The following is an 11,888-nucleotide window of genomic DNA, read 5'->3' on the forward strand; positions in this document are numbered from 1 at the left end:
GCAGCAATTGGAGTTTTACAGGAACTGGAGGTGATAGTGCTTGAAGAACTAAAATCATGGTTGTATGCAATGTCTGATTTTGGCTATACATTCACTTTGGATGTAAATGCCGGTTTAATATAAACCATTATATAAAAAAAATGCAATGTCTGATTCTGCACGAGCACATTTCTTCAGAAATTGAAGTGCTAACAAGTTCAAGAAACATATTTTTTTCAGTTTTTGAGCTTCGAGAAGTGATCCGAACCGAAGAAATAAATAAAAAAGCTGAAATAAAAGCACATCATGAACACTTATTGTTGCTATTATATCTTATTATATCTTACTTGTGTACAGCTGCTGTCCTGATTGTAGGGAAAGAGGTTATCAAGCAACAGTAAGTACTAAACATGAATACCCCTTTAATGACAATGGTATTCCACAGGGTGGATGAGTCTTTTTTTTTCCCTCTACTCAACCCACCAAATCAAATTTCCACTAGGAAATCCAATGTGACAAAAGTTCTCTGAAATAAAAGCTTCAGCATTTTCTAACAACCATGTTGTAATCTTGAAATTTTGGCTCTTTTCTTCTCTTGAACTAATCCCAGAATTATTATGTAACTGAAAATTTTCACTTTTGTGATTTGTATGTCATGTATTTCTTGCATCCATTGGGCTGTCACTGTACCATTCCCTCAGTCACAAGTTCTTGCAAGCCGCGCCTTAACCTCTCAGCAGCAAGCCTTGTATCCGATTCTTTCAACCCTCCGAAAGAAACCCGGATATATCCGGGACCTCCACTGGCGCTCCCGGGGATCACAGCCACACCATGCTTGTTTGCAAGCCATCTGACAACTTCAAAATCATCTGAGCATTTCTCGGGTAGTTTTGCCCAGAGGTAAATGGCACCCTCACCACCCTTGACAGAGTCCTTGCCAAGCGGAGACATCGCTTCCATGAGCAATTCACGGTTTTTCACTAGATCTCTCACCCTTTCTCTGATCCATTCTGGACCAGCCTCTAATGCGTAGAGCGCCAGGCGCTGCCCGATGATGGAAGCACAGATAGGTATGTTATCTTGCACTTTGAGCAGCTGTGCATGAAGACCGTCAGCTTCGTTTGGGTGGGCAATCTGCAGCAGTCAGCTCATCAGTTCTTGTAAGACTCACTGATCAACACAGATTGTGCAGCCACTAAGTTACTTATACTGCATTGCTATGGTGATAATTTAAGGGAATGCCCTGGTAAAAGATTCAAGTGGATGCGGGAAATTCATGAAACTGAAAGAACTCAATATTGACTCTTACATCAGCATTTTCAAGCCTAAGCAGAGGATGAAAGAAAGAGAGAGAGAGAGAGAGAGAGAGAGAGAGAGAGAGGCAAACTTACGTATCCTACACGCCAGCCCATCATTCCGTAAGCCTTCGAGAATGAGAAGAGGTTGACAATGTGATTACCCTCTAAGCAATAGTGCTCCATTCCATCATACATAAAGTACCTGGAGACCACCCACCAATTTTGCAAGCAAGTTCAACATCAAAGTTATACAGAATCCAAAATAGCCCCATATGTAGAATTATTTTACAGAAAGTAAAAGGTCAGTCACCTTTTATGGAAAAGAATTCTTCCGAGAAAATGTTTTCTTGAATTTCAGTATTCGTGCAAACATTTTGAATACAGATTATCTAAAAATCAATGTGATGATAATTGAAAGTTTCCAAATTATACTTTTATCATATACAAGATTTACACATGTCAAATTCGGTGGTGTATTAACATTGGGAAGTCCATCAAGCTTATATTCGAAAAGGACCCATAGCATCCTTTTAACATCAACATCAGGGTAAGGAAATGGCAAAAACTAATATCAATTTCCATTACTCAACTACAGAGCCAGACAAGAAAAGGTAAACATGATCTGAAATATAGAGCAAGGGTAGATTAGCAAGAGATCAAATATTTCTGATTTGATCAGAACTAACAACAGATATATTCTTCCCAATGCCGCACAGCGGATGCTAGGCTGCTGAAAGTAAGACTTTTCTTGAGGGAAGAGTCTAATCCGTGATTCAATTTAGGCTCTTGTCAGTGAGTCTTCCACTCTGCCTGTAAGTGACTGGAGGGTTTATTTTGGGCATCACTGAAATTGAGGAACTGAAATGGGACCTTCAAAAGAAAACGAGTTGTTCCATGTGTCCAATTCTAGTGTTGAGAAGAAATGGAAGATTTTCCCTACTTGAATAAGCTGAGCATGTGAAGATAACTACATTTGACAAACCCTTACTGGCGGGTGGTTTGCAGATACTTTTTGAAAGAGATACCACATTCTTGAAGTCCTATTTATTTAATCTATCAGAGAGGGCGTCATCCAGGACTCAACTTCAAGAAGTCAAGCACAGTTGCTCAACTGCTTATGGTGAACTGTCCTTTTAAACTACTACTTAAGGTGATCATGTCCATGTGTAGTTCATTCTTTCGTAGTGCCTCGTCTTTACAATTGCTTTAAGTAATATCAATTTCTGAAGGGACTGAGGAGCTTTATCAACAACAGAAAGAAAAGAAGCACCAAAATGACGTTGCAGTTGAGCAATAATCAGTAATTGAGTACTAACTTACTCATAGGTATTGTCAACTACAAGCCATGCACCAGCATTTCTGCACAGTTCTGAAATTCTCTGGAACAATGGTGCAATATTAAGAAATAATTAAAGTCACCTCGAATGCAAGTGTGCGTGAACTGTGAATGAGAGAGACAGGTTACTTCGAGCATCGGCTTCGGAATGAAAGCTCCAGAGGGGTTTCCAGGATTTACAACACTAACAAGTTTAGGGATAGGGTTGTTTTCTTGCAGAACCTTCTCCAACCAATCTGCATTTTATTAAACAAATATAAATTGTACTACCAGAATGAACTATTCTTTTACAGTCCTTAAGTGAACCAAATCGAATGATCAAAAACCATATAGCTCTCAATTGAACTGAGAGAAAATGTATCAAGTGATAGAACTTATCAACTTACAAAGTGGAAGATCTCAGAAGCGGAAAAAAAGTGGCAACTAGTTTATAATTGACTGTTGATAATAGACATCTAACCAATTTCTCCAACAAAAAGAAAAAGGGAAGAACTATCTTACCGACATCAGGATGAAGAGTCTCAGGATTGCTTGCACCAACTAATATGTCAGTAACTCCTGTCATCTGGAATGACATGTAGGAATTGAAGTAATATGGTGCAAACATGACAACTGCATCCCCAGCATCACAAAGGGTGAGGACCACATTTACAAAGGCCTGCCAAAATTTGATAGAAGACATCACTTTATTTGACTTTTATTTGGCTAACCTAGTTGGTAAACAAGGTTTAGGTGAAGCAGTCATACAGAAAAGTAAGAAAGCATCTCATAGAACTGAAGAAGAAAAACAAATTGGCATCCTATAGTCTAGCTAAACAAGGCAAAATACACAGAGGAAAACCGGAATAAGATGACAAAGCTGTAATAAATCAGGTGGAAACTGGAAAGCATGTGCATTACCTGATTTGCACCAGAGGTAACCATAATTGACGACTTGGTTAGCTTATTCTCTCTGCGCAGCTGCAAAATGTATGCTAAAAATTTCAGGAAGAAAATAGAGGGAAGGCAACGAACATGTTTATAATAATTACCATTCATATTATTAGTTTTTCAATAAAATATTATCGCAGTAAGAGAAATCAGTGAATATAACACCCATCTCTACATGAGGGGGCATCGGTAGTACCAAGGGCAATGTCTCAGAACTGTGCTACTGCACTGTTACATGGTAGCATTGAACTATTATAGCTCTCAACAGAGCTTAGGGCCCCTTTGATTTGGAGGAAAAACATAGGAATTTTGGAGGATTTCAATCCTATAGGAAAATTTCCTATGAAGTCCTTTGAATCAAAGGATTGAATCCTATCCAATCCTTTAAAATTCCTATGGAATGAACAATCCTATAGAAATTTTGGAGGAAATTAAGCAAGAGCTTCAACCTCTTAGTAACTTTTCTTTGAGTCTATCTCTCTCATCCAAATCCTGCGTTTTTCCTGCGGTTCAATCAAACGGTCATTCCTGTGTTTTTCCTGCGTTTTGTAATCCTCTATTTTACACTTACATTCCTATCAAAATCCTACGTTTTTTCTATTACTATGTTTTCTCAATCCTACGATTCAAAGGGGCCCTTAGCTTCCCTCCCCCCCAAGCCCCCACAGAAGCTGAGAGATACTTTCTGAAACTTTCTCGTTGATAAAATTTTGTAAGGATAGCATGTGATTCCTGATATTAGGCTATTCCCAACCCAATGACTAGGATAGTGTCCATAGCATTAAATAAGCTGTCACATAGGATGAAAACTGATGTGGCAAGTGAATAAATGAGGAAAGAGGAGGAAACTATGTCTTGCATGAGACATGGTTTCTACACAACATCCAAGACATTATGTGAGATAAGTAGCATTAAATTTAAGTATGAAATAGTAGTGTTTGCATTGGAAGAGTAGTGTCTAGTACTTATTTCTTGATGATGTGGAGTTTATGGAAACTATGTCTAATGTTTTGGGTTGGGAATGGCCTTACTCTCACTCTCTCAGTATCGAGGTAAAAAAAATTCCAGAATCAATTTCTCACATGACAAAGGCTTAGTAGTAGGCACACAGGTTCCTTTGTCTCACATGATAAAGGCTTAGCAGTAGGCAACCAAGTGCATTTGTCTCACATGGTAATTGCTTTGTGATAACTGGGAAGGCTTGATAACATGGGCCATGGAAACCATTATCTAACAAATCCCAATTGAAAAATTACCTTCTCGAGAAGTGCTTCTCGGAGTTCAGGAAGACCATCATCAGAGCCATATTTACTGATTGATGGTTCCCATACAATTTCTTTAATCTTATTCATAGCTGCCTCAGGAGGCTGCCAATAAACAACTCCCTGCATCCAAGATTTACATTAGTTTAAAAGAAAGCAAATAATTTCCAGTAAATATCACATGTTCTGTTGGCAGTAATAGGAGGCCAGCACACACACCACTGCCACTAATATATATATTTGGATATCTTATTTGGCTAGCATAAGCAGTTAAACGCCATTTTCAGGAACTAAGCAGGAATACAACCATTTTAGTTTCCAAATTCCATGCTTGATAAATAGTTGTGTTATACAAAGCACAATATGTTATCAGATGTACTAAACTCTCCTGATTCACCTTACAACGTGAACAGTTTACTGAGACAATTGACCCAAACAGTAAAGGAACAATACAAATGATCATTTCACTAATCCATTTCGAACACTCTTCCCAATCAAATGCAAACATCAAAATGCCTGTGACCAAGTACCAACAACAACACAAACTCATTGGTACTCTCATGAAAACACACACACACACACACAATCATTGGACAGATAACCGAAAGAAATTGCGATCCGATACCTGCGCAAGCGACATCACATCCTTGTTCCCTCGAAGCAATTCCTGCATCTGAAAAAAGAGCACAAGGCACAAGAGAGATAGAACTCATCAATCAAGACCAAAGAAATCAGAAGGGAAAGATGCGATTTCGACGAGGCAGGGAGCTTCTTCTCCATCACCTTGACCATGACCGGCGCTTCCGTCTCCACGGCCCTCCTCGCCAGCCTCCCGAAGCTACCCATCTCACCTCCTCCTCCTCCTCTTCCTCACCCCTCCAAGAACAAGAACTGGAGAAGTTGGATACGATGTTAGGGTCAGAGATCCAAGAAGACCAAAGAACAGCGCAGCGGCGAGCCCAAGAAGCAGTATAAGGAAGAAGAGGAGAGAAGAGAAGAGAAGAGGAGAGGTTGGGGTTAAAGAATTCGGAGACAACAACCTCTGAACTTCTCGAGTCAGTCACCAACTGATTCCCCCCAAGGGCTCACCAACCCCAACATCTAAACAAGACAGAGGAAGAAATGAAAAAACAAAAACTGAAAAAAAAATCGCTGCTGATCTAGTATCTACGGAGTATCTATCTATCTATCTATCACTCTTTTATTCCGATTTTTCTGTCTCTTTTCCTGATCTTTTTGGCTTACGTTTGCGGAGGGTGCGCCGCGAAGTTGGAGGATAAGCATGAGACAGAAAAAAAAAGATCAAAAAGGGCTTGACCAACAAATAAAAAGAGAAACTTTATTATGGTGAGAGGACGAAAAGATTTCGTTTTTAACCCCACCGCTATCATTCTTCAACGAATTTCGTCAAAATTACTGCCAACCTGCCAACTGAATAACTGATGGCCGAGAGATTCCAGGACAGAGAGCACAATATTGCGTCTGATGATCTGACAGAGAGCACAATATTGATGCGGTATTCGTGGTGACCGAATTAAATTCGTTGTCAAAAAATAAATAAAATAAATATTTCGTCTTAAAATGGGATTTGTAAATGAAGTTTACTACTCCCTTCATTTCATATTGTAAGTTATTCTAATATTTTCCACATTCATAACATCAATATAAATATTAAAAATGCTAGAATAATTTACATTGAGAAAAACGGAGTGAGTAGAAACAGTCCATCTATTATTCTGGTCTCACCGCATTTTGCTCTTCCCAAGCTGAAACCTTTTGGGCTTTCTGCTCAAAAGCGAGGCCGAACCTGAACCTGAAGATAGTATAGTAGATGAGAACGTTTCAGATGAGAAGAGGATTTTGTAATCCACAGCTATAAACAAAAATTGGCTCGGCTAACTAGGGATGACACGGCGTCACCTCGGATATCTTTGGATCGCTCGCGCTGCGGGACCTCAGCCTCGTGCGAATCTAGGGCTCTACGACGATAAGGAGTTAAAAAAAAAAAAAAAGACGATGAGGAGGAGTGAAGGCAGATGAGCAGGACTGCAGGACAGGGTTTCAAAAACCGCCGGGGGCCCGGTTACCGCCACCCGGCGGTACGGCGGTTACCGGCGGTAACCGCGGTAACCGCGCAAAACCGCGACAAATTTACAAATCGAAATTTGAATTCAAAAATTCGGGCAAACTGCGCGGTTTGGCGCGGTTACCGCACGGTTTGACGCGGTAACCACGCGGTTTGGCGCGGTTACCGCGCGATGTGTAATGGGTTGCACAGTAACGGGCCGGCCCATTTTTTTTTCTTTTTCCAATTTTCAAATTTATTCTCCGTTTTGCTCTCAAATTTGAATAAATATTACTCTTTTTTGAGAAATTTCTTCACCATAAAACACTATAAATCAAGCACTACCTTCACTATTTTTTTTGATTTTTTTCTTTTTTTTTTAAATTTTTGAATTTGGATGAATTTTATTAAACCGTACCGCGCGGTACGGGTAACCGTACCCCCGCGGTACGGGCGGTAACCGCGGTAACCGCGCGGTTACCGGCGGTTTTTCACACCCTGCTGCAGGAGCACTTGTTGGCTTGTTGCCCGCGGCTGCATGTCCCTGTGTTCAGCCTTCCGAGTTCACATTCATCATTTCGCTATGCTTATGGACTAAAATTTAAATTTATAACTTTAATTTTAGAGTTTATGTTTATAAACTAAAATTTGAATTTATAAGATTTTCTAGCATTTGTTTTTAATAGTTAAGAACACATATATAAAAGTTTTATTCACAAATTATATTTTATTTACAAATATGCCGTTTCTTTTTTTTTCTTTGAATCTGCCAAACGTTGACACTGAACGATACTCCAGGTTTGATGATCCACTTGAGCTTTGGGGCTAATTTGATTTCAAGACAATTTGGTATTAGTGTTGGTGAAATTTGACATCAAACCAAACATTCATACGACACTACTGAAATTATCAAAAATTAATAGATTCAACCAGAAAAAATATTTTGTTTAGATTTAGACTTTTCGGTTCTTAAGCTGACTTATAATTAGTCTAAACAACAAAGCCCTAAGCAGTAAGCACCACAAATGTCCGCTTTCCAACTGCTATGGCGTATACCACAAAACCCGCCTTCACGTCTCCTACCCTAGCACTCTCCCAGACCTCGCCGGAGAACACTTCGCCCCCCGACTGCGATGGCGGCGGCGGCGGAAACGCCGGGGTCGTCGGCCTCCCCTCATCAGGAGAGGCTCCTTCAATCCCTCTCCGCCCGCGGGTGGTGCTTCCGTGACCCCAGCAACGAGATCATCCAGGAGCTACTCCACGCCTCCCCCTCGCCGTCGCCGGAGGCCGTGGAGACCGAGCTCGTCGACGTGGACCTGAGGCTCTTCGGCGGCAAGTCGCTCCCTGACCGCGCCGCCGCCGCCGCCACGGGGAGGCGGCTTTCCTACCTCCATGGCCCCATCGTCCTACAGGTTCCGATGACACCCCTCTTTTGTTTCGATATTAGCTCAGTAATTCTAATTAATTTTATTCCTGGTAAAAAAAATAAGGGAAAGAAATGCCTCATTTAGGAACAGTTCTTAGTCTGCTATTGATTCTGTGGCTGGGGATTGTATCCAGATTGTGGAAGCGGCCAGAGTTTGTAGCCGAGTAGACTGACGAAAAGATGTTCTTGGCTGTTCTTGTATGGATATGTGTCAGGCCTTTGTGAAACGATGGTGTTCTTGGCTGGACATAAGGTTGAGAATTTGTGTCTGGATGCTAGGGAATGGCCTTACTTAAGATCGTTTCAATCATGTGGCTGGGGCTTGCGTTGTATCATTCTCAGTTTGTGGATGGGTCGGGTTTTGTATCCGAGCAGATGAAAAAGATGTTCTTGGCTGTTCCAGGGTGGCTATCTGAACGTCCTCTGTGGAACAATGATGTCTAGTTGTCTATCTCAATGGTGAAACATGGGCTTGTCTTTCCTGATCATGATTGAACCTACATCTAGTGTTTGTGGAGCTGAACTGTTGTCCTTGTGTTTTGGATTTTTTTTTTTACTGTTTGATCCCTGCTTAATGCAAACTTGTTTGCAGGTAGTATCAGTAAGAGATATATATAGAAGCATCATTGATGCGTCCTTTAAGAACCCACAGCAACACCGCCTTCTGCGCTTTGTTCTGACTGATGGAATTTCTGAAGCAGTAGCGATAGAGTTTTTCCCAATCCCGTTTATCATTGAAGATATTGCTCCAGGTACTAAGGTTAGTCCACCATGTTCTTGATCTAGGTTCTAGATGTGCACTGATATTTGTCATTCTGCTTTATTTTAGGTTAGAGGACATAGTCAGAGTCTCTGCACATAGTTTCATCTTTGTCTGAATTTCATCTTAGGCTCCTAACTAGTTCAGTATTGAGTTCCCATGTCACCGGAACTAGATAAATAGAAGGAGAGATGCTCAGATAGCTCATTGATCAATGGTGTGTTTCTATTCCACACATCCCACATGAATAATGTTTGGAAAACAAAATGCAAGAATGCTCCTTGATAACATTGAATCTGAAATCCTCCTTAGTAAATGCTGCATGAGGTTTGTGTAAGAGCTACCTGTAGAGATGGTGTATTTATATTGCATCATCAGGATGGGGTTGGGAGATAGCATTCCTAATTCCCACTGTTTGTCTGTCTGTCTCTGTCCTACAGTCTATTGAGTTTCATCCTTAATCATTGCTTATGAGCAAACTGCAGCATAGTTTTGATACAGAACAGTAGAATATTTTCTTAGTGATTATTTACACAATATATACCTTGTCAAATAAACAATATTGAAATCCGTGATTCAGACCTAAATGCTTTTGCTATTTACTGACTGTTTTACATCGTCATGTATTTTCTCCTTCTTTACGACTCATGTAGATTTGTCTTGAGAACAAGATTCCAATACATAATGGCATATTGTGCTTAAGTGCGAAGAATATAAGTATCATGGGGGGAGTTGTCCAATCATTGTATGAAGAGTGGCAGATGAACCAGAAATTCTCAGGGTTATCTCGTTCATCCTTGAGGTTGTCTCAAAATGATGATGGAGTTGGACCTCCACCATTTGAGAAGTTAGATGTTGAAGCACGTCCTAGTAGGACATCCCGTTCTCAAACCTATTCTGGTAATTGTTCTGTCCTCTCTCTCTCTCTCTCTCTCTCTCTCTCACACACACACACACACACACACACCCCTTACCCTTAGTTATGTCCACTGTAAAGTTGGCATTTATGCGTGGCAGTTGTTATATATATAAAGGTACCAAGGGTTTGAATTCGATTCTCCTGGTGAAATCTATATGCATGAATTAAGATGTTCAGAACTATTTCCTCTAAACGAGGGTGTTCCTTTTGGGTGCAATATGGGTGATTATCAGTTGTGTTACTCACTAGTAAGATTTTCCCTGTGTTGGAATCTGACTGGAGATTATTGTCAAGTCCTGCAAAATTAAACAAATAACATTATTTGGATAAAAAATACTCTTTATTCTGAAAAACATGGAGCTGAACTGCACTTTTGCATGACTTTAGTTGGAAAACCTGATCTGCATCTGGTTATTATGCTGACAATATATTTGGATTAGCAAGTGAATGTGTTTTTGACATACAAATTACTTCCTTTTTTTGTGTATATATGGAGTTCATATTGCTTGTTTCCGTGACTTGTGGTCCACTTGGACTCCTTTCTTATGTCATAGCAGATAATAAGGCTAGGAAACCGGAAGTCGGTCGTCAGAATGTGTCAGTTAGTTCCAGTGGCAAACCAGTCAATGAGAGTTCAAGTGATGAGAACAAAGAGTCTGCAGTTGAACCCAAACAATCTATTTCAGATGGCAGACCAAAAGAGGGTTGGCTTCCATTCAAAATATTTATATATATAGTATATTGGTGGCAGTTGGTTACAAACCTTTTGCTTTGGCGTTGCAGTCAGTGAAGCTATTCCTGTTCAAAACCAAGCCACTGCACAGAAGCTTCTGCAGAAAATGACCCAGGCTGCGCCCGAAGACAGATATGGTCGGGGCCATAGATTCAAGGGTAAAGGCAGGCAAGAAGATACTCCAGTATTTACCCTCGATGAATGGGAGAAGCGAAAATCCGCTGGTTTGAAGTCCACAGCACAAAGCTACATCGACGATACCAGCCGAGACGAGGAGCTGGCAAGGCAGCTCCAGGAGCAACTAGATCTTGAAGACTCCTATGTCGGTTCAACTTCCCTGATCAGAACCCCTTTGTGTTTCAAAACTTCCATTACCGCCATTCCAAGAATGTTGATTCCCATGGCATTGTGCTATTTTGCAGGGAGTGCCAGAGAGTTCAGACGCAGATCGTTTGCGGATGAGCATGTTCAGCTTCAGCGGTCCTGAAGAAACGGGAGGCGGGAGAAGAGATTTTCGAGGGCGAGGACGGGGGAGAGGAAGGGGCCGAGGACGAGGGCGAGGGCGAGGCAGGGGAAGATTTTAGCCCAATCCAAACATCCAATGGCAGTGGCAATAGCAGTTGTGGTAGACCAAGTCATGTTCTTTCCTCTGGTTCCCTTCAGATGATGCTTAGCTAAAAGCTAATGTCTCAATTCAGAAACAACATGTACTGTACACTATCCTGGATAGATTTTTAGTTTTTTGTTCACAGATGCATGGAATCAGCATATGATTAGGCCCTTTTTTGACATAGCTATGGATTCTTTTTTTTTTTTTTGAGCTTGGTATTCCTAACTCCACAAATTTATAGATCTAGACCTGTGATCTCGTTGATAACATTTGGATAAATCATTTTGTTCCTATTTTAGATGAAATTTAAAATTTTAAAACAATATAATTTAATATACAAACTTCAAATGTACCATAAATATGAGATCTAGAGCCCTGCCAAACACAACCTTACATTTTTCCTTTTTTGAAATTCAGAACATTATTAGTGTTTTTTTAATAAGAATATGATTTAGAATTACCAGACTATCTTACTATCAGGATTGGGATTTGCCCAACGCAACCTTATTTCTTCTTTATTTTTTTTTTTGAAATTCTGAACATTATTAGTGTTTTTTTAAGCAGAATATA

At 40.3% G+C, this 11,888-nt stretch overlaps 2 protein-coding genes across 4 annotated transcripts; one reads left to right on the forward strand and one right to left on the reverse strand.

The window, feature by feature from the left end:
* Positions 1 to 286: 286 nt before the first annotated feature.
* LOC4323866 (aromatic aminotransferase ISS1) lies at positions 287 to 6,094 on the reverse strand. 2 transcript variants are annotated; one of them, XM_015760658.2, is made up of 11 exons: positions 6,051 to 6,094; positions 5,846 to 5,906; positions 5,589 to 5,696; positions 5,431 to 5,478; positions 4,800 to 4,928; positions 3,514 to 3,573; positions 3,115 to 3,271; positions 2,743 to 2,849; positions 2,598 to 2,656; positions 1,371 to 1,479; positions 287 to 1,113 (listed from the first exon to the last, which is right to left on the reverse strand). In XM_015760658.2, the coding sequence occupies exons 3-11, from the start codon at positions 5,649 to 5,651 to the stop codon at positions 661 to 663; spliced, it is 1,185 nt and encodes a 394-aa protein (XP_015616144.1). In that variant the 5' UTR covers positions 5,652 to 5,696; positions 5,846 to 5,906; positions 6,051 to 6,094; the 3' UTR covers positions 287 to 660. The 2 variants fall into 2 exon arrangements, with proteins under 2 accessions (XP_015616144.1, XP_015616151.1); XM_015760665.3 differs by lacking the exon at positions 6,051 to 6,094 and having other exon boundaries at positions 5,846 to 6,013.
* Positions 6,095 to 7,920: 1,826 nt separating this feature from the next.
* Positions 7,921 to 11,501, forward strand: LOC4323867 (uncharacterized). Of its 2 annotated transcripts, none has more exons than XM_015760625.3 (6): positions 7,921 to 8,282; positions 8,889 to 9,056; positions 9,710 to 9,956; positions 10,530 to 10,679; positions 10,759 to 11,030; positions 11,131 to 11,501. In XM_015760625.3, the coding sequence occupies exons 1-6, from the start codon at positions 8,004 to 8,006 to the stop codon at positions 11,290 to 11,292; spliced, it is 1,278 nt and encodes a 425-aa protein (XP_015616111.1). In that variant the 5' UTR covers positions 7,921 to 8,003; the 3' UTR covers positions 11,293 to 11,501. The 2 variants fall into 2 exon arrangements, with proteins under 2 accessions (XP_015616111.1, XP_015616118.1); XM_015760632.3 differs by having other exon boundaries at positions 10,533 to 10,679.
* The last annotated feature ends 387 nt before the right edge of the window (positions 11,502 to 11,888 follow it).

This window comes from Oryza sativa, chromosome 1 (genome assembly GCF_034140825.1).
Source record: "Oryza sativa Japonica Group chromosome 1, ASM3414082v1".
Taxonomy (NCBI): domain Eukaryota; kingdom Viridiplantae; phylum Streptophyta; class Magnoliopsida; order Poales; family Poaceae; genus Oryza; species Oryza sativa.

Bases quoted from the DNA above. Each gene is read 5' to 3' on its own strand.
- LOC4323866 (XM_015760658.2), bottom strand. From the start codon at position 5,651: ATGGGTAGCTTCGGGAGGCTGGCGAGGAGGGCCGTGGAGACGGAAGCG. The intron at 2,657-2,742 runs GTAACCTGTCTC...CCATTGTTCCAG, and splicing joins TTCCGAAGCCGATGCTCGAA to AGAATTTCAGAACTGTGCAG. The intron at 1,480-2,597 runs GTAAGTTAGTAC...GGTGGTCTCCAG, and splicing joins GTAGTTGACAATACCTATGA to GTACTTTATGTATGATGGAA.
- LOC4323867 (XM_015760625.3), top strand. From the start codon at position 8,004: ATGGCGGCGGCGGCGGAAACGCCGGGGTCGTCGGCCTCCCCTCATCAG. The intron at 9,057-9,709 runs GTTAGTCCACCA...CGACTCATGTAG, and splicing joins ATATTGCTCCAGGTACTAAG to ATTTGTCTTGAGAACAAGAT. The intron at 10,680-10,758 runs GTTGGCTTCCAT...TTGGCGTTGCAG, and splicing joins AGATGGCAGACCAAAAGAGG to TCAGTGAAGCTATTCCTGTT.